Source organism: Schistocerca gregaria, chromosome 7, assembly GCF_023897955.1.
Source record: "Schistocerca gregaria isolate iqSchGreg1 chromosome 7, iqSchGreg1.2, whole genome shotgun sequence".
In the NCBI taxonomy this organism is placed as follows: domain Eukaryota; kingdom Metazoa; phylum Arthropoda; class Insecta; order Orthoptera; family Acrididae; genus Schistocerca; species Schistocerca gregaria.
The window spans coordinates 237,530,792-237,552,271 of record NC_064926.1 but is presented as its reverse complement, the minus strand read 5'-3'; the positions used below and the strand labels follow the sequence as shown (position 1 = coordinate 237,552,271).

General features: G+C 37.9%; 1 protein-coding gene across 2 annotated transcripts in view; it reads left to right on the top strand.

Moving 5' to 3' along the window:
• Positions 1–9,286: 9,286 nt before the first annotated feature.
• The window catches only part of LOC126281873 (U3 small nucleolar RNA-associated protein 15 homolog), a 43,793-nt gene continuing 31,599 nt past the window's right edge, over positions 9,287–21,480 (top strand). The window contains exons 1-6 of one of the 2 annotated variants that reach the window (XM_049981150.1): positions 9,287–9,498; positions 9,709–9,801; positions 9,895–10,079; positions 13,122–13,245; positions 14,111–14,291; positions 14,412–14,632. In XM_049981150.1, coding sequence (XP_049837107.1) covers positions 9,409–9,498; positions 9,709–9,801; positions 9,895–10,079; positions 13,122–13,245; positions 14,111–14,291; positions 14,412–14,632 — 894 coding nt within the window. In that variant the 5' untranslated portion in view covers positions 9,287–9,408. The remainder of the gene's footprint in view (positions 9,499–9,708; positions 9,802–9,894; positions 10,080–13,121; positions 13,246–14,110; positions 14,292–14,411; positions 14,633–21,480) is intronic. The other variant, XM_049981151.1, reaches the window with a different exon arrangement.

Below are 21,480 nucleotides of genomic sequence, written 5' to 3'. Positions count from 1 at the left end.
CATCAGCACTTCTTTGATTTTATGTCAGAAATGCAAGCTCAACTTGCACACTGGTTAACTGAATCTGAAATAGATATTTTTGTTCCTCAAGGATATATTGTGGCCAGCATTATGTGTAGAAAAGAGAAAAAATGGTGGAGTTGTAGTTTTTATCAGAGGAGTGTGAAATTCACAAAATTTGATGTAAGTCAGTTTTGTTCTGAAGTAGATTGTGAGTTTCGCTGCAGAAAGCTTATAGACGAGAATATGATAGTTCTACGTCTCTACAGGTCTCGAAATGGAGTAATAGAAATATTTTTGAAAAATTTTGAGCTTGCTGTGAAGAAATATTAAAGAAAAAGAAAACATTGCCATCTATGGTGACTTCAATTAGAAATGCTAAACTGTGGCAAGCAAGTATCAAGAACTTTTTTCAGTACCTTGAGGCCATTAAATTGCTTCTGCGACTCACTAAATTTGTTCTGCTACTCATAAAGAAACCTGCTTGGGTAACATCATTCTTAACTACACTAATGCGATTTTTATTGTTAGACATTCAGATGGATGCTTCTCTGACCATGAACCATTACTCCTCACACTCTCCAGGAAACGGTCAAGTCACATCAATTATATCATTGACAATGAAAATGAAGTGACTTTGGTGAGATGTCAGGAAGATGAATTTGTGAACTTGTTTGCTCATACAGTAAGTTACATGAAATAGGACTTTTTTTTTATGAAACACAGATTGCACAAACAAACGTTGTAACTGAGTTTGACAGATTCTTTAGAAAATGTATTGAAGTGTGATACACTTGCTCACCCCTAAGAAAAACTAAGTTTGCATGTAAGCCTAAAACAAAGTTTGCAAACTGATGTGCTAAAGAACTTGAAAACATTAAGGAGGAAATGTTGTTACTGTGAAATGCATATAAAAAGAACTGTGCAAGTGTCACTAACCTAGCTAGTATAAATTGTAGGACGTATCTGAAGTACAAAAATTTTGATAAAATTAAGCTGCTCGATGGAAAAAATCAGAATATGAAAGGTTCATAGAAATTGCACCAAACAAATGTAAAGTGGCAGGGCATATTATCACACAAGAACATTCCCCTAATCGCACACAAGATGTATCACATGAACCAGACCAACTGTTCAAATTCTTTGTGTCTTCAGTTAAAGAAATTGGAATTGAGTAAACTTGACCAATACGTCTACAAGTAAACTACTTGGCAAGCAGCTGCCAGTGAAATGATCTTTTCAGTGGAAAATCCACTGATGTAATAAAAGCAATCAAAAAATTCTCCAACAGTAAAACTATGGATAATTATGGCTATCCAAATGTATTATCAAGAAAACTTTTCATTTTATCTGTGAACCTTTAAGCTTCATTTTCAACAAATGTAGTCAGTTCAGAATTTTCCTTGCATCATTGAAATTCAAAACTTACACTAATTTTTTTAAAAAAAGAGACAAAAATCTCCCCAAAATTACCACCCAGTCTCAGAAATTCCTGACATTTCCAAAATAGTGGAAACTCTTAGATACAATCAATTAAGTGATTATTCTGAAGAAAATAATTTCCTTTCCAACAAACAGTTTGGTTACACATGAGGAAAAAATACTTCTTCAGCAGTTCTTGACATTGTAAAATAGATAATGACTGCTTTTGAAAATAAGGATAAAGCTTCACTGTTTTACATGACCGGAGTAAGGTCTTTGATTCCGTATGAAGTATCGTTTGAGATGCTTGAATTTTATGGAGTACAAACTACAGCACTAAAAATAATTGATTCATACAGAAAACAATATGTTTCAGTAAGAAAGAGACTTTCTGTAATAGAAAAGGTGGAGATAGGTGTACCACAGAGATCAGTGCTTGGACCACTCTTTTCCATAAGTGATAAGCCACATCAATTCCTCAGTCTGTGGCCTGCTACATAGATGATACAACAGTAAGAGCAACTCATGAGGACACATCAGCATTATGACAAATGTCACTGTAATCACTAAATGCTGTAGTAAAACACTTCCATTAATCCTGACAAGACCCAGAATCTTCTCTTATGCCTATCTGATGATATAGAAACTAGAACAGTTAAACTTTTAGAATTCCAAATTGAGCTGGGGAGAACACATCAGTTACATTTGCAAAAGAATGTCAAGAGTAACATACCTAATGATGAAACTGAGAGATTAAGTTACTTCTAACTATTGAAGACGGAGATATTTTGGACTGTTCCAGCCTCACATTCCTTACAGAGTGCTAACATGGAGCCACTCTACACATATAGTTGATATACTGAAGATTAAAAAAAATTCATTAGAGAAATGTGTAGGGCTGGACCAACAGATCACTGCCGACCTCTGTTCAGAAAACTCAGTATTCAATATACTTATATCTGTAAATCTATGTATATATATATATAAACACACACACACATACACACACACACACACACACACACACACACACACACACACACACACACACACACACACACACACATATATATATATATATACTCCTGTAAATGGAAAAAAGAACACATTGACACCGGTGTGTCAGACCCACCATACTTGCTCCGGACACTGTGAGAGGGCTGTACAAGCAATGATCACACGCACAGCACAGCGGACTCACCAGGAACCGCGGTGTTGGCCGTCGAATGGCGCTAACTGCGCACCGTTTGTGCACCGCCGCCGTCAGTGTCAGCCAGTTTGCCGTGGCATATGGAGCTCCATCGCAGTCATTAACACTGGTAGCTTCCCGCGACAGCGTGGACGTGAACCGTATGTGCAGTTGACGGACTTTGAGCGAGGGCGTATAGTGGGCATGCGGGAGGCCGGGTGGACGTACCGCCAAATTGCTCAACACGTGGGGCGTGAGGTCTCCACAGTACATCGATGTTGTCGCCAGTGGTCGGCGGAAGGTGCACGTGCCCGTCGACCTGGCACCGGACCGCAGCGACGCACGGATGCACGCCAAGACCGTAGGATCCTACGCACTGCCGTAGGGGACCACACCGCCACTTCCCAGCAAATTAGGGACACTGTTGCTCCTGGGGTATCGGCGAGGACCATTCGCAACCGTCTCCATGAAGCTGGGCTACGGTCCCGCACACCGTTAGGCCGTCTTCCACTCACGCCCCAACATCGTGCAGCCCGCCTCCAGTGGTGTCGCGACAGGCGTGAATGGAGGGACGAATGGAGACGTGTCGTCTTCAGCGATGAGAGTCGCTTCTGCCTTGGTGCCAATGATGGTCGTATGCGTGTTTGGCGCCGTGCAAGTGAGCGCCACAATCAGGACTGCATACGACCGAGGCACACAGGGCCAACACTCGGCATCATGGTGTGGGGAGCGATCTCCTACACTGGCCGTACACCTCTAGTGATCGTCGAGGGGACACTGAATAGTGCACGGTACATCCAAACCGTCATCGAACCCATCGTTCTACCATTCCTAGACCGGCAAGGGAACTTGCTGTTCCAACAGGACAATGCACGTCCGCATGTATCCCATGCCACCCAACGTGCTCTAGAAGGTGTAAGTCAACTACCCTGGCCAGCAAGATCTCCGGATCTGTCCCCCATTGAGCATGTTTGGGACTGGATGAAGCGTCGTCTCACGCGGTCTGCACGTCCAGCACGAACGCTGGTCCAACTGAGGCGCCAGGTGGAAATGGCATGGCAAGCCGTTCCACAGGGCTACATCCAGCATCTCTACGATCGTCTCCATGGGAGAATAGCAGCCTGCATTGCTGCAAAAGGTGGATATACACTGTACTAGTGCCGACATTGTGTATGCTCTGTTGCCTGTGTCTATGTGCCTGTGGTTCTGTCAGTGTGATCATGTGATGTATCTGACCCCAGGAATGTGTCGATAAAGTTTCTCCCTCCTGGGACAATGAATTCACGGTGTTCTTATTTCAATTTCCAGGAGTGTATATATATATATATATATATATATATATATATATATATATATATATATATATATTCATCACTATACATTATAACAAGTATCAAAGAATTTCATATTAGGGGAGATACACACCAGCACATCAGTGGAAAAATTGAAACTGATATTCTGAGACACAGACTAGTAAAAACAGTCCACTCATCCACAGGAAGCTCTCTAACAATCTTCAACAAATTACTACCCCCAGCGTGGACCCTGCCTACTAAATTATTTCAAGGAAAACTGCACAGCTGGCTGGCTGGCTGAAAATCCATTTTATAATATAGCAGAATTTTTTGATTTAAAAATGACATATGTTAAAATGTAAAAGATATGGCTAAATGTTTGTAGTTGTGAATGTCATTCAGTACAAATGCTTGTAGTTATGTATATGATTAAGTATAAATATCTGTGATTGAGCATGTAATATAATATACGAAAAGTATCTTAAACCTTAAAGTGTGTGGTTAAAGTCATAATAATGTATATAACTAAGCATATTAGTATTATGAATAAGACATATTCCGTTATATTAATCATCAGCAGCAAATAAAGATGAGCAAATAATGAATAAGCTAAACTAAGACCATATGCTCAGGTTCTGATCTCTGTATTTGGTTGTACTTACTTCCATGAAGTGCATTTTCAGAGATGAAATATGTAAAATCTTATTATAAGTCAGCATTAACAGATGAACATTTGCAGTCAGTTTTGATCCCGTATTTGGTGAAATGTTATCTCAAAAACAGTAGTTTCATTCATCTCATTAATACAGTTGATTTTCAAACAACAACAATTTCTACTGCGTATTTTTATTGCGATCAATTTTTATCATAGGGAGCATTAAATTTGGTCTGCAATTTGTAAAAATTTTATCTTAAAAAGCATTTCATGAATCACATTTTCAAAATTGGGTTTCAAACAACAATTGCATCTATTGAGTATTTTTACTGTATTATACTTTTGCCAATAAATAAAATATGGTTCACAGAGAACAAAATATGTAATATTAGGCGATTTACACAATATATTTGCCAACCCATAATTTAGCCTACTGTGTCCTATTATCAAATATTTTTGTTCCACTATTTATGTTCATACAGATTTCTCACTGTCCATCGATACTAAAAAATGTTTCACTTCATCCCTCTCATTTATGTACCAGTAATGTGTTAGATGATGATGACAACAATTTAAAGGGAATCAGCTATGAAATTACCAGTCTCTCAATTTTCATGGATTTGGTGAAGATAAATGAAAGAGGAGAGAATGTTGGCTTTTCTGCTCTTTGTAGGCTCCTCAAAAATCGAGAGACTGAGGAAGTGTTAATTGAGTGGAATGCAGAAGAGTTTTTCAATGATTGTTTCATTAGGCACTAAAAGTTTGTTCTAATAATTATTGTGGGTGTGTAGCAAAGTGGTTACAATTGATCTTGGGCAGTGCTACAATATAAGAAGCTGATCTTGGCGTTCTAAGTATTTTTCTTCTTATTCGGTTTTCACCCAGTCACAAAGTTCAGTTTTTTACTGATTTAAGTAACAAATTACAAAAAATGTGGGGATTAACGATGAGTCACCAAATACTCAGTACTCTACTATAAAAAACAATTTTTGTATTACTATCGAATCCCAGCTGGTTCACAGGTGGTGTACAGGTGGTGTCTTCAGGGAATGTATTCATTGACTGTGTTTGATTTGTCTGAACAGCTTACATACATTATGTGGCAAAATGTGTTAGTACAGCCTACTGTACAATCTTTGTGATGTGACTACTTGTGTGAGGATACAAGTAGAGGATGTGCAGTATATCAACATTTAGACAAAGTGTATAAAAGAATGAGTCAACAGATATACCTTGAGTGAAATTAATTGAAAAAAATATATGAGCTCTCTGCTGGAGATATTCCACAGGAGCTACATATTGACATGTTAATTTACATCAATGCTTTTATGAAGTAGAATGTCATCACTTCACAACAAATCTGTTAAGAGGGAGTACCTATCTTTGAAGATCACCACAAAATTCCTGGCAGGAGTAGTTGTCAGCTGTTATGTAGAACTTTATTCCCAGCTATGACACAGAGGTCAGTAATGATTCGAAGAGCCTGAAGGAGTTCTCTCCAATCTGTGCACTTATTCACACAAATTTAGATGTTTTTCTGCTGAGCAAATACTTTATTTTTGTTAAGCAATACAAGTGTGCATAATAAGTAAATACTCTTGTCTAGAGGCCAGAACAGTGATATACTTCTAAGTACAAAATATTCTAAACTGAAGATCTTGTTCAGTTTATCTGTCTTCTGACTTCATTTTCATTTATTATTCAGAGAGATAAAGCACTTATTCTCACAGTATTTCACCTAATGTATGACCATTAAAGTTAAGTGTTACTAGAATGTCATATTTGCTTCTTTTAAATTACATAATGTGAATTTGTGTGCAATTAACAGGAAACTGTTTCCTGCTATCTAATTGAAGGCCTTTTCAGCTATCATCTGAACTGTGTGTGGTAGGATGGAGAATGGACACTTGATTAATGTGTGTGTGTGTGTGTGTGTGTGTGTGTGTGTGTGTGTGTGTGTGTGTGTGTGTTTGTGTGTGTGTGTAGTTCATCAGCAAATGTTACAGGTCTTGAACCATCCTTTATACACACTGAACAACAAGAGTGAAGTCAGAACCAATGCTTGTGGGACTGAAAATGTTATACTCTGCAATTTTGAGGTTAGTTTCATTCGTGTAAAACGGTCAGTTTTTTAGTTATAAATGTAAAAATCCTTTGGTACATGAGGAATGTCATTAATACCACAGTATTTAATTTTTGTAAGTAGAATTTTTTGGTCTACACAGTCAAACGCTTTGGCAATGTCACAGAAATACAAATAGATTACACTGTATCCTATACCTTACCAGAACCGTATTTGTGAGGTTGGCTATGGGTTTCTTTGTGCAGAAGCCTATGAAAGCCAAAATCAGATTTAATTAACAGCTTCAGGTTAGAAGAAATGCATAAGTATTCTAAATTAGGTCACGTTCACTAAAAAAGTGAAATGACTGGACAGATTAGCTAGACTTTTATAAGTGCATGTTGCGACAGTATATTTAACTCTGTTAGTATCTATGTTCTGACGCACTGACTTATGAGAAAGATAGCACAGTTGATTCAACATCTAATTTTAGTATGCTCCTAAAATAACCACCATAGCCTGCAGAATTTCTACTTTTTAGTGTCCTGGTGAATTACATATTTTCAATATGAGTTGTATTTTTTAAACCGATTCTTATTGGTGATGTATGCAACGTTTGCCAAAAAAATCTAAGATGTTTATCACAGTACAGCATTTTCTGCTGGTGTGAGGAAGTAATTATGGAATTTATTTAGTAATGATTTCAAAGTATTATTTTCCCCATAGGCTTCTTTTGGCATATCAGTGTCTTCCACATGTGTATTTTTGTTTTTTCTCTTTTAAACATATACCAAACTGTTAATGCTTTATTGAATGAATATTTTATTTGTCTATACATAATATATGCTTTACACCTTTTTAATAAGAGACTAGTGAATTTTGCAATACTGGTTACAATGGAATTTCTATTCTTGATCCCAAATTAACCTATGAATTAGGTCAAACTCTCTGTTACATAATATACTTCAATCCCAGTAGTCATCCATCAATGGTCTGTATTTTTGTTTAATTTTATCGATACTTATGTTAGGTGTTTCAAGATAAGTAAGACTTTAAACATATTTTATGAGAGAATATTTTCACTTGCTTTGGTATTTTATATATGTCTTTCTGACATCCTTCTTGTATAGTGCCTCTAACCATTATGATCTAGATGTTGTTTCTGTTTATGTGATACGATACATTACTCGAGTGATCTGAATGTAAGGGAGAAAATGCTTTATGATTTTTGAATATCGTAGACATATGAACTGTATCCTATTTGATTGTTTAATCATAATAAATACCGATCAATGTCGTTGAGAATGAGAATCTACCTTCATAACAAAGTGGTGTTAGACGAAGCTGTGTTTTGAAAGCAATTACACCAAATCAAAATGTTCCATGTAAGTTGATTTCTGGCAGCCCATTCCATTAATTATCACTACACATTGTGATCTAAAGATACTTGAACGTAATGAATTGTAACTTTTGACAAATCATGTTAGTATCATGTTAAATGCTTCATTTATTTATTTATTCATTAAGAATTCTGCGAATCCATATTACAATGAACTGTAAGGATGTCGAATGAATCAGATTTATGTCATAATAGACATACAATAAACAAATGCACAATAATTAAACTGCAGAAAATTGATCAGTAAGCTTAAAAGTTGAAATAGAATTAATAAGTTACAGTTCAAGTTACTCGATACAAATTATTTTAAATAACTTTAGGAACAGAAAAGTAATATTTATACATCGACCCTCTTAAACAAGGAAAGCCAATTATGGCCAACACATTATAAATAGAAATTCTGAAAATATAAATACAAACTAAAATACAACTCTACAAAAACAGTACTGCTAATTTACTAATCAGCAAGTAATCATCATGAGAGTATAAGTATTTCCCAGAGAGTTTTTTTTATTAATTTAGTTTTAAAAGTTGGCAAGACAGTAATGTGCACTTTGATATCTGATGGAAGAGAGCTGAAAACATTTGTGGCACATTAACAGACACCTTTTTCTGCAAGGTTTAAATGTTTTTGAGACCTTGTACGCTTAGTCATAATTAGGTGTACTTTAATCTTTTTCTATTAAAGACTTACAACACTGAGCAAACCACCTTGGTTTGTTTCATGTTGATGTATTATTTGTTTTATTTTTCATTTATTATAAATTATGTGAATCTATATTTTGGTGAACCATAACGATATGAAGGGAGTCAGATTTACACCATAACCGACACTGCTTTCCCATGTCTAACAGCATTGTAGAAAAATTTTGCCAATAGACCATTTAATATTGTCTAACGATTGCATTTCTTTCAGTTAATTGGCAATAAGGATTCTACTAACTTCACTGTAACATATGCGATATGACGATTGATGTGGACTTCTTTTTTACTCTATTATTTCCCGGAGAGCTGGTGTTAAATCTTTTAACTGGTTTGATGTGGAGGTGTATTTGTGTAATGTTCCTCTTTGAGTCGTGTACAGATGATTTTGAAACAATTTTGTTATGTTTTTATATTCATCAGATAGTACCAGAAATTTACTATTTCAGCTGATGATTAAGTTTCACACTCTTTAGGGCTCCTATATTGAAAGAAAAATCAAAAAAATCATCTTCAATTCTTAACTGCGTACGATGTAAGAATTTATCACAAGTCGCAATTTAAATGGCACCAGTTATTGGGGGTTTATGGTAGCTCTGCAGCAACGGTAATCTTTGGGAAGTTGTTTTCATCAGGTTTGGCAAGGTTGATGTTTACAGCGTGTGTGGTGATGCTTTGTAGGTTATGGCTTCCTTCAAGAAAACAAATGTAAAAATATACACGAAACCGGGAGTGAAAACTACTCCCGATACTATCTACTGGAAAAAACTTGGGGTAACGATTACATTTCGACATGCATACACTATTACTCATCAATTTTTATTTTTCCTCGTAACTGTTATTTGTTAGTGTGCTTATGACAGTGACATAAAAGTCTTAATTGTACCGCCTAATACAGAAATAATACATTTTTAAGTGATGTGACTTGGTTCGGTAAATCTAAAATGGTTTTTATTGTGTTGATGCAGTTTGCGTGTGTTGTAGGTTCCTGTCCTGTTGAAAGAATTTGGTCCTGTAGACTTCATTGATTTTTCACCCGTCGAACCTCACTATTTTGCAGTTACTTGTTCCGTGAAAGTAAGTTTGCAATTTAAGTTATTTACATTGACTGACATTCACTTAAGACCTGTTTCAGGAATTTGAAAGCAAATTCTTTAATTGCATCAACAGGTCCAGGTTTATAATGCGATCACAAGGCAAGTGTACAAGAATTTGAGTCGTTTTCGTGAAACCGCTTACGGTGGATCATTCAGGTCGGATGGAAGACTTCTTTGTGCTGGAGGTGAAGAGGCACATGTGAAACTGTTTGACGTGTCATCGAAGTCACTTTTAAGGGTGTTTAAAGGGCATAAGAGGTAAGATATTTTAAGTAGTCACCTGTTGCAAATAACGCTATAAACACTAAACTTGAAGGAAAGCCTTGTTTGAGCCTATGCTATTCTCGTTTGATAATTTATTTCGAATGTAAGTTCTCATGGCCGTAATCACCTAGGATAGAACATTTCTGCGTAATTTGCCACATCATCACGTCTTTATATAGGGTCAGCATTTAGGCCACTCTTACAAGGGGCCTTCATCACGGCATTTACCGTATTTTGTAAATGTGAATGAGTGATGATGTGGTTCTGCCAGTGTCAGAGTATTAGTGAAGATTTCAGCTTGTTGCTTCAGCTGTTTTGTTTACAATATTCGATGGAATAGAAATCTCATCATGATGAAATGTGGACAGTTACTCATTTATAAAATCACTATTGTATTGAAACCATGGCGGTTTTGAGTGGTTATACACACCCACAGACAGTTCTGTTGACTTGCAAGTCAGTTCATAGCATAGTGCATGAGACTAGCATTGCATCAAGTGATGTCTAGCTAAGACTACACACTGTTCTCAATATTTTAACATGTATGTCATTGTAGAAGATACATAACTATAAGTGGGTTTCAGTAATTTAGAGGAGATAAAATTTAACATTCATTTGTGCACTATATACTGTGTGAAGATTTGTTCTTATTAGCAAACACACCTACTTGCATTACTGGTACTGATTGCCACTTGTGTGATACAACCATGAAAGTATTATTCTTCTCATTATTACTATTTTATGAATGCACGGTGCCTGTTATTTTGGACATGCTCGTAAGAACACCTTGCATTTTTAAAACAGTTATCTCGAAGGCCAATGAATCCACCTTCTTCAGTGCAGATGCATAATTGTGTTCAACATCCTGCACGAATCTCAAAGTAGCAAACATGGAGGACACAGGTGGGGACAGCCAATAGATAACATGAGGTGGTAATGAGCATTGGCCATGGGGCATGCGAGGTTGTCCGTACAGTTGTGATAAATACTGTGTCTAGATAGTGCAGTGGTTAACGTAACTGCCAAGTAAGCAGGAGATGCCAGGCTCGAATTCCATTCTGGCACATATTTTCAGTTATTGCCACTGATTCCCAATGCAGTTGACATCAATATTTCCTTTCCATTCTGCCCCATCCACCTTCAGTTTACATAATTGTAAATCTCTCCCCATGGACCTTGTCATTGGTGGGGAGGCTTGTGTACCTCAACGATACAGATAGCCATACCGTAGGTGCAACCACAACAGAGGGGTATCTGTTGAGAGGCCAGACAAACGTGTGGTTCCTGAAGAGGGGCAGCAGCCTTTTCAGTAGTTGCAGGGGCAACAGTCTGGATGATTGACTGATATAGCCCTGTAACACCAACCAAAACGGCCTTGCTGTTGTGGTACTGTGAATGGCTGAAAGCAAGGGCAAACTATAGCCGTAATTTTTCCTGAGGGCTTGCAGCATTACTGTATGATTAAATGATGATTGTGTCCTCTTGGGTAAAATATTCTGAAGGTAAAATAGTCCCCCATTCGGGACATCATTATCAGTTGCTTTAGTGCAGTTCATTGTCTGTTGTTTGATCTTTTTGAAACTAACACGCTCCCATTAATATGGGGAAAAGAAAGTTTTCTTCCTCGAAACACAATAAAGGAGAGTCCCCTTTCTTGAAGGAAACCATGAGCACGAAGGTAGAATGTGCATTGTGTCATTCAGTTTTTTCTATTGAACACGGAGGACATGCCGTTACAACACAGCACGTGGTAAATCACCCGTTGCAACCGCCCCCGGTGTAAAACCTGTCCTATGCACCCTCCCACCACCACCTGCTCCAGTCCTGTAACCCGGAAGGTGTACACGATCAAAGGGAGAGCCATGTGTGAAAGCACCCACGTGATTTACCAACTGACCTGCCTGCACTGTGACGCTTTCTATGTGGGAATGACCAGCAACAAACTGTCCATTCGCATGAATGGACACAGGCAGACAGTGTTTGTTGGTAATGAGGATCACCCTGTTGCTAAACATGCCTTGGTGCACGGCCAGCACATCTTGGCACAGTGTTACACCGTCCGAGTTATCTGGACACTTCCCACCAACGCCAACCTATCTGAACTCCGGAGATGGGAACTCGCCCTTCAGTATATCCTCTCTTCTCGATATCCGCCAGGCCTCAACCTCCGCTAATTTCAAATTGCTGCCGCTCATACCTCAGCTGTCTTTCAACAACTTCTTTGCCTCTGTACTTCAGCCTCAACTGACATCTCTGCCCTTACTCTTTGCCTTTAAATATGTCTGCTTGTGTCTGTGTATGTGCGGATGGATATGTGTGTGTGTGCGCGCGAGTGTACACCTGTCCTTTTTTCCCCCTAAGGGAAGTCTTTCCGCTCTCGGGATTGGAATGACTCCTTACCCTCTCCCTTAAAACCCACATCCTTCCGTCTTTCCCTCTCCTTCCCTCTTTCCTGAAGAAGCAACCATCGGTTGCGAAAGCTAGTAATTCTGTGTGTGTGTTTGTGTGTTTTGTTCATTGTGCCTGTCTGCCGGCGCTTTCCCACTTGGTAAGTCTTGGAATCTTTGTTTTTAATATGTTCTCTTAGTGTGACAGACAATAATGAAGTGATTAAGTGCTTACTGCAGTTCATGTATAAAATTACTTTGTTTAACTATCAAGTGAAACTTTAACTGGCAGCAGATATTGAAAGATTAATAGTAAAGGTGGAAAAGAAACCTCAGTGATGATTAGCATCTCCTTTAAGTTTCTATTCATTATTTTTTTGTTTGTTTGGTGATATGTTGATTCTTCATAACAGTTTGCTGTGTTGCATTTTCCTCATATTTTTGATGTTTTTTCCTATTCATATTTTGTGATGTATTATAAAAATACAATTTGATACTGTTCAGTCAACATGAAAATTCCTCAAACAGTATACTGATTAACCTATAAATTTAATGCAGTTAAATTTCATTGTAATAAAGTTTTTTGAATTTTATTTTGATAAAGTGTTTGATTTTTTTTCTATAATGTTTTTCCTAATATTTATTCCAGTGCTGTGCATCGCTGTTTCTTTACAGCAGATAAAACACATATTGCTAGCTTCTCTGATGACAAAAGTGTTTGCTTGTGGGATATTCCTAGTGAGAAGGAAGTTATCAGCTTCAGTGAGCATACGGTTAGTTTTAAAACTTGATAAAATCATTAATAAAGTGGATACTATGACCTTTACAGTTGAACATTTTTTAATATAGGTGATACAAAGAATCACGCAGTGCCATGATATGATGTGTTAGCAGATCCTGTGCTCTTAATTCAGACAGATTGTGTAACGTGGCTTATTTATGTATTTTTGCATTTTTAATACTTGAAAACATTTACTATGATTGATATTTTAACTGAAGTAATGTATATTAATATTCTGAAAAGAATGTTATGAAGCGATTAATTGGTTTCTTCCTTACACTTTGTAGTTTAAATATGCCTGAGCATTTTGCAAATTTCATTAATTTTTCTGTCATCTGTCATGATTTCACCAAGAGTATAATATTTGAACCCAGTTTCATACCCACTAATCAAGTTTCCGTTACAATGAATGAAGTAATATCTGTTTTCTTTTTTCCAATTTCCTCATTATCAAGAAGTACCTTACCATTTACTTTTATGCCATATGAGCACATCTGTTTCTCTTTTGTCGTATTTAAACAAACTTTAAGTGCATTATCTGCTGCAAGGCACGGTTTCTCAAGAGGGATGTTTGCTGACTTTCTGCTTTACTTGCGGGAATTCCTTGAGGTATTCTGAGTTTCATCAGAACTTTTATTGTCAGAGTTGTCCCATCATAATTAAATTAATCCAAAACGGATTAACCTGTATGTGAAGCAACTTTAACATGTATGCTAATCTCATATTTATTCCTTACGATTTGCTACTGCAGGATACCTACCCAATGTATAACACATTTTAACCAATTACAGCAAACATGTTTCTGAAAATTATTTAAAGTTGTAGTGGCATGTTAATTCATTATCTAATTTGTGCAGGATTATGTTAGAGCTGGAACTGTCTCACCGGTATCTGCAGACATAATACTGTCTGGAGGCTATGATAATATTGTGCGCATGTATGATACACGCGCAAAAACTGCTGTGTTCCAAGTGGACCATGGAGCACCTGTTGAAAGTACATTATTTCTCCCAAGTGGAGGAGTGTTTCTATCTGCTGGTAATTAAATTAGATTATTGTTGCCATGGTGCAGATATTATGCTCATATGTTCATTATTATTTTTGAATGGCCTACTTTCAAATCAGTGTGTACTAATAAACTTAAATAATATTTTACAGGAGGAACAGAAATTCGTGTTTGGGATGCTCTTGCTGGAGGAAAATTGCTAGCAAAAGTGTCGCAGCACCACAAGACAATTACATGTTTGAAATTGTGTTCTGAAAATAAGAGACTTCTTTCAAGCTCTCTAGATCGCCATGTCAAAATATATGACATTGCAACATACCAGGTTGTTCATACCCTTGATTACCCCAATGCTGTATTAAGCTTTGGAGTCAGTGTAAGTGTACAGTACATATATAAAAGTAGTTATGCAGATTGATATTAACCTTTCTGAGATTTGAGTTTTTGATTGCACTTGTTTGTTAAGTATTTCCAACATTTGTGGGTGTTTTCTTTTGTCATTGTAGAAATGGGTATATTGGCTGCTGTACATGCAAAGTAAATGCCCCCTGTGTATGTCTTTTGTCCTTTGCTGCCACTGATTTAGTCATTATTAAAATGTGTACAAGAGGTGTGTTCTTCAGGATGTTCACTTGCAGTTCACCATATCCAGGATGGCATGTCCAATAACATTTCAGAGAAGATATTTAATTATATTTTGAACATATTTTTATGGTTCTGTAGTTGTAGTTTCCAATTAAAAATATTGAATTTAAATTCAGTCAAAAGTGAATTATGTGGAATACATTATTGTGTACCAAAAGGAAATACTTTTGAGAAATTTAGAAGGCCATTTGTGACCAAGGAATGAAACTGTAATACAAGTTATACTGTAAAATTCTCAACTCTCCTAAAAAAATATAAAGCAATAACAAATAATAATAATAATGTTTACTATTCACACTCTCAACTGTAAATATCGATATGAGTGATGCTTCAGTATGCTTACAAAGGTTATCATGTACTCCCTCTGTCATAGGCCTCCGGTCTCTGCAGGGATTGCATTTTTGATGTCTGGCCTACGTAGCGGAGGCTGTGTGGCGTGGACTGGGCGGTTTTTTAGGTTAGAAGGCCTCGGGAAAGTGCGGGATGGGCTGCAATGTCAAAGGGTGCTTGGCAATTACAGGACGTGCTTGGATCAAGGAACAGTCGGAATTATAGTTGTAAATTGTTGTAGTTGCGCTGGAAAAGTCCCTGAGCTTCAAGCGCTAATAGAAAGCACAGAAGCTGATATCGTTATAGGTACAGAAAGCTGGCTAAAGCCTGAAATAAGTTCTGCAGAAATTTTTACGAAGTCTCAGACGGTGTTCAGGAAAGATAGATTAGGCAGAATTGGTGGTGGAGTGTTTGTGTCTGTCAGTAGTGGTTTATCTTGTAGTGAAGTCGAAGTAGATACTCTGTGCGAATTGGTGTGGGTGGAGGTTATACTTAACAGCCGAATTAAGTTAATAATTGACTCCTTCTACCGACCCCCAGACTCCGATGATACAGTTGCGGAACAGTTCAGAGAAAGTTTGAGTCTCGTAACAAATAAATACCCCACTCATACGGTTATAGTTGGTGGGGACTTCAACCTACCCTCGGTATGTTGGCAAAAATACTTGTTCAAAACCGGTGGTAGGCAGAAAACGTCTTCCGAGATTGTCCTAAATGCATTCTCCGAAAATTATTTCGAGCAGTTAGTCCACGAACCCACGCGAATTGTATATGGTTGCGAAAACACACTTGACCTCTTGCCCACAAACAATCCAGAGCTGATAGAGAGCATCATGACTGATACAGGGATTAGTGATCACAAGGTCATTGTAGCTAGGCTCAATACCATTTCTTCCAAATCCATCAGAAACAAACACAAAATAATTTTATTTAAAAAAGCGGATAAAGTGCCACTAGAAGCCTTCCTAAAAGACAATTTCCATTCCTTCCGAACTGACTATGCGAATGTAGACGAGATGTGGCTCAAATTCAAAGATATAGTAGCAACAGCAATTGAGAGATTCATACCTCATAAATTGGTAAGAGATGGAACGGATCCCCCATGGTACACAAAAAAGGTCCGAACGCTGTTGCAGAGGCAACGGAAAAAGCATGCGAAGTTCAGAAGAATGCGAAATCCCGAAGATGGGCTAAAATTTACAGATGCGCGAAATTTGGCACGTACTTCGATGCGAGATGCCTTTAATAGGTTCCACAACGAAACATTGTCTCGAAATTTGGTAGAAAATCCAAAGAAATTCTGGTCGTATGTAAAGTACACAAGCGGCACGACGCAGTCAATACCTTCGCTGCGCAGTGCCGATGGTACTGTTATCGACGACTGTGCCGCTAAAGCGGAGTTATTGAACGCAGTTTTCCGAAATTCCTTCACCAGGGAAGACGAATGGAATATTCCAGAATTTGAAACACGAACATCTGCTAGCATGAGTTTCTTAGAAGTAGATACCTTAGGGGTTGCGAAGCAACTCAAATCGCTTGATACGGGCAAGTCTTCAGGTCCAGATTGTATACCGATTAGGTTCCTTTCAGATTACGCTGATACTATAGCTCCCTACTTAGCACTCATATACAACCGCTCGCTCACCGATAGATCTGTACCTACAGATTGGAAAATTGCGCAGGTCGCACCAGTGTTCAAGAAGGGTAGTAGGAGTAATCCATTTAACTACAGACCTATATCATTGACGTCGGTTTGCAGTAGGGTTTTGGAGCATATACTGTATTCAAACATTATGAATCACCTCGAAGGGAACGATCTATTGACACGTAATCAGCATGGCTTCAGAAAACATCGCTCTTGTGCAACTAGCTCTTTATTCGCACGAAGTAATGGCCGCTATCGACAGGGGATCTCAAGTTGATTCCGTATTTCTAGATTTCCGGAAAGCTTTTGACACCGTTCCTCACAAGCGACTTCTAATCAAGCTGCGGAGCTATGGGGTATCGTCTCAGTTGTGCGACTGGATTCGTGATTTCCTGTCAGGAAGGTCGCAGTTCATAGTAATAGACGGCAAATCATCGAGCAAAACTGAAGTGATATCAGGTGTTCCCCAGGGAAGCGTCCTGGGACCTCTACTGTTCCTGATCTATATAAATGACCTGGGTGACAATCTGAGCAGTTCTCTTAGACTGTTCGCAGATGATGCTGTAATTTACCGTCTAGTAAGGTCATCCGAAGACCAGTATCAGCTGCAAAGCGATTTAGAAAAGATTGCTGTATGGTGTGTCAGGTGGCAGTTGACACTAAATAACGAAAAGTGTGAGATGATCCACATGAGTTCCAAAAGAAATCCGTTGGAATTCGATTACTCGATAAATAGTAAAATTCTCAAGGCTGTCAATTCAACTAAGTACCTGGGTGTTAAAATTACGAACAACTTCAGTTGGAAGGACCACATAGATAATATTGTCGGGAAGGCGAGCCAAAGGTTGCGTTTCATTGGCAGGACACTTAGAAGATGCAACAAGTCCACTAAAGAGACAGCTTACACTACACTCGTTCATCCTCTGTTAGAATATTGCTGCGCGATGTGGGATCCTTACCAGGTGGGATTGACGGAGGACATCGAAAGGGTGCAAAAAAGGGCAGCTCGTTTTGTATTATTGCGTTATAGGGGAGAGAGTGTGGCAGATATGATACAGGAGTTGGGATGGAAGTCATTACAGCATAGACGTTTTTCGTCGCGGCGAGACCTTTTTACGAAATTTCAGTCACCAACTTTCTCTTCCGAATGCGAAAATATTTTGTTGAGCCCAACCTACATAGGTAGGAATGATCATCAAAATAAAATAAGAGAAATCAGAGCTCAAACAGAAAGGTTTAGGTGTTTGTTTTTCCCGCTCGCTGTTCGGGAGTGGAATAGTAGAGAGATAGTATGATTGTGCTTCGATGAACCCTCTGCCAAGCACTTAAATGTGAATTGCAGAGTAGTCATGTAGATGTATGCCAGACTAGTGTATGGCACCTTGATCATGGACATTAACTAGTAAATGGAGTCATTCATTCACTCTCTCCTGTGTAATTTCTGTTTTGTTTGCTACACTACTAAAGACTGATGGGATCTGTAACATTGATGTGCATGTTCTTCAGTATACTAGCTGAAGTTCATCAATATCTTGTTTCTATAGGTTCTTTTAGTACAGATTACACCAAAGCTGACTCAAAACTTTAAAATGATTGTGAATTCAATACATGTGGTACATCACACTCCTTGCTCCTCTTATTCATCTTGATTGCAATTTGCAAGTTGTACATTGCCATACATCCTCTTGTAAAAGAAGCTTCTCCATTTGCTTGGTTGAAAACCCATATATTTTCTCTGTATGTGGCAACAGTTTTAGTTAGTATATGCCGAGGTGACAAAAGGCTGCAGATAGCTCCTAATATTGTGTCAGACCTCCTCTAGCTTGACCTAGTGCAGCAACTCGATGTGGTATGGACTCAACAAGTTGTTGGAAGTCCCCTGCAGAAATATTAAGCCATGCTTCCTTTGTAGCCATCCATAATTGCGAAAGTGTTGCTGGTGCAGGATTTTGTGCACTGACCTCTTGATATAAATGTTCGATGGGATTCATGTTAGACACTCTGGGCAGCCAAATCATTCGCTCAAATTGTCCAGAATGTTCTTCTAACCAGTTGCGAATGTATGTGGCGCAGTGAGGTGGCCCATTACCATCCATAAAAATTTCATTGTTGTTTGGGAATAAGTAGCCGAACATAACCATTCCCAGTCAGTGATTGGTTCAGTTGTACCAGAGCACCCAGTCCATTCCATGCAAACCCAGCTCACACCATTATGTAGCCACCACCAGCTTGCACAGTGCCTTGTTGACAACATGGGCGCATGCCTTCGTGGGGTCTGCGCCACCCTCGAACTCACGTTACTAGTTCTGGATTGTTTTAAAAGGGTGTTATGATTAAACTGACTGACAGTTGCCTTTAATGCCTTCTTCTAGAGGGATCCAACACTAACATACTTTGGTCTCTCTTTAAAAGTGTGCTGATGGGTATGATTTACTGACATCCCTTTGATAATAGAAAATTCTGGGTCAAATATGAACATCTGTTTGTTTTCCCTCACCTCAATCTGTTTCTACCATTTCTCATCCTCTCCTCCCTCCCCTTGCCCTTCCCCCTCCCTCTTTCTACTCTTCAGTCCTCAATAATTTATTCCTGACCATTAAGGCAGAATTTTTTTTGGTCAGCAATTACATATGTGAACAATTACGAGAAAGATAGATTACTTACTGTTTCATAAGTGTTGATATTCCAATCTGTATTTTTCACTGTTTTAATTGCATATCCGAGTATCACATCGTCACAGATGACAGCTCTGCCAATGCACTGTCCTTTTATACCTTGTATATGTGATACCACTGCCATCTTGTATATATGCATATCACTATCTGATGACTTTGATCACCTCAGTATATTGTATATTACAATGAAGAGGCTATTAGGTGTACAGTTCTTTTTTTTTGTGAACAAGAGTTACTTCATTGTTTCTGTATCCTTCCACAACTACTCTGTAAATAATTAAAAAAATTGTTTTCCCCATGTTAAACCTTTCTATTGTTCACATCCATATACATTTCATGCAGTGGCTTTATCTATCTCATTTAGCATTACTTTTGGATTTCATTATTTTCTGTATTTATAACTGTCTGTTCTTCTGATGGTCTGTTGACCAACACAAGCATTTAAGGAAATCTTTCATTGCTTGTACAGTTTTCACCCTGTTGTCTGGTGCTGTGCTATCTGCCATCTTAACTGATGAAACACATTGTCTACTCAGGTTGTTTGTTTTTGGCATGTTAAGTTACCAAAATTTTGCTGCCTCAACCTACATACTTTCAGCTATTTTGAAAATAATTTTGCTTCTCTCAGCATGTTCTATCATTGCTTGATTGAAACTCTCATCGTATTCTTAATTTCCTAGTTTCATTTGAGGTTTTCTTTTTATTTTGCTTTCTTTGTGCATACAACATCTATTGCTGTTTACACAAATACCTTTGTTAAATAACTATACCTTTATGCTTTTCTAAATAAGCCTCACTTTGTAAGTTGTTTAATTTGAAAAACCATTAAATTGCTGAAAAGTACCCATTATTTGTACTATGTGTGTCTGTCCAGCAGAGGTCCAAAACTGTGAGCTGACTTGGTTAGAGGTCTCTAGAAATGCAATCAGTCAATAATCCAAAGTTTTTATTATACTGTAAGAATACCCATTCATAAAATGTCTTTTTTTCTCAAGGAAAGTCAATTTTAGGACCATCTCCATACTTATGTTTTCCTCAAAGATTCTGAGAAACTGACTTGTCAGAGGATAGATTCCTACTCTTCTGAGAGCAACTTGCAGTTTGCCCTATGTAAATATTTTTCTACAAGGAGCGCCATATTTGAGCTTCAAAGTGAAACTGTCAAAGAGCTAAAATTTTATAATGGGTGTGTTTATAAACTAAATTTTTTCTGCTGTTGGTCAAGATTTTATTTTTATTTATCTCTTGCATGCCCTTTTTCAAGAAATGATTCCCATTTTCAAGTAAATTTTTCATGTTTCACACTTTTTATTTGTTTCCAATATGTGAGGTGCTACATTGTGTTGTTACCTTTGGTGTAACATTTACACACTCAATTTTGTGATTAATGATCAGTCTTTATATAGAGTTAGTGGCAAAATTGAAAAGCTCTTACTTATTATTTTCCTGTAGTCCACTTACACCAAAACTGTCACCTTTTAAATGTCACTCACATAATTTTCATTGCACAGTACATATTGAAAACAGAAAAAGTACAAAAACAAAACAGTCGCAAAGATATTTTGCCACTTAGTGGAGACACTGCTACAGGTCATCCATACATTGTGATATAATATTCTTTCATGCCAAGAGTACTTTTTCTTCTGTAAGTTGAATAAGTATTTGTAACAATACCACTGAAGGAAAGTTGCTACTCCCCGTATAGCGGAGATGCTGAGTCGCGATAGGCACAACCAAAAGATTCACACTATTATATAGCTTTCGGCCATTAAGGCCTTTGTCAGCAGTAGACACACACACACACACACACACACACACACACACACACACACACACACACAAATGCAACTTGCACACACATCTGCAGTCTCAGAGAGCTGAAACCATACTGCGAGCAGCGCACCAGTGCATTATGGGAGTGGGGGCTGG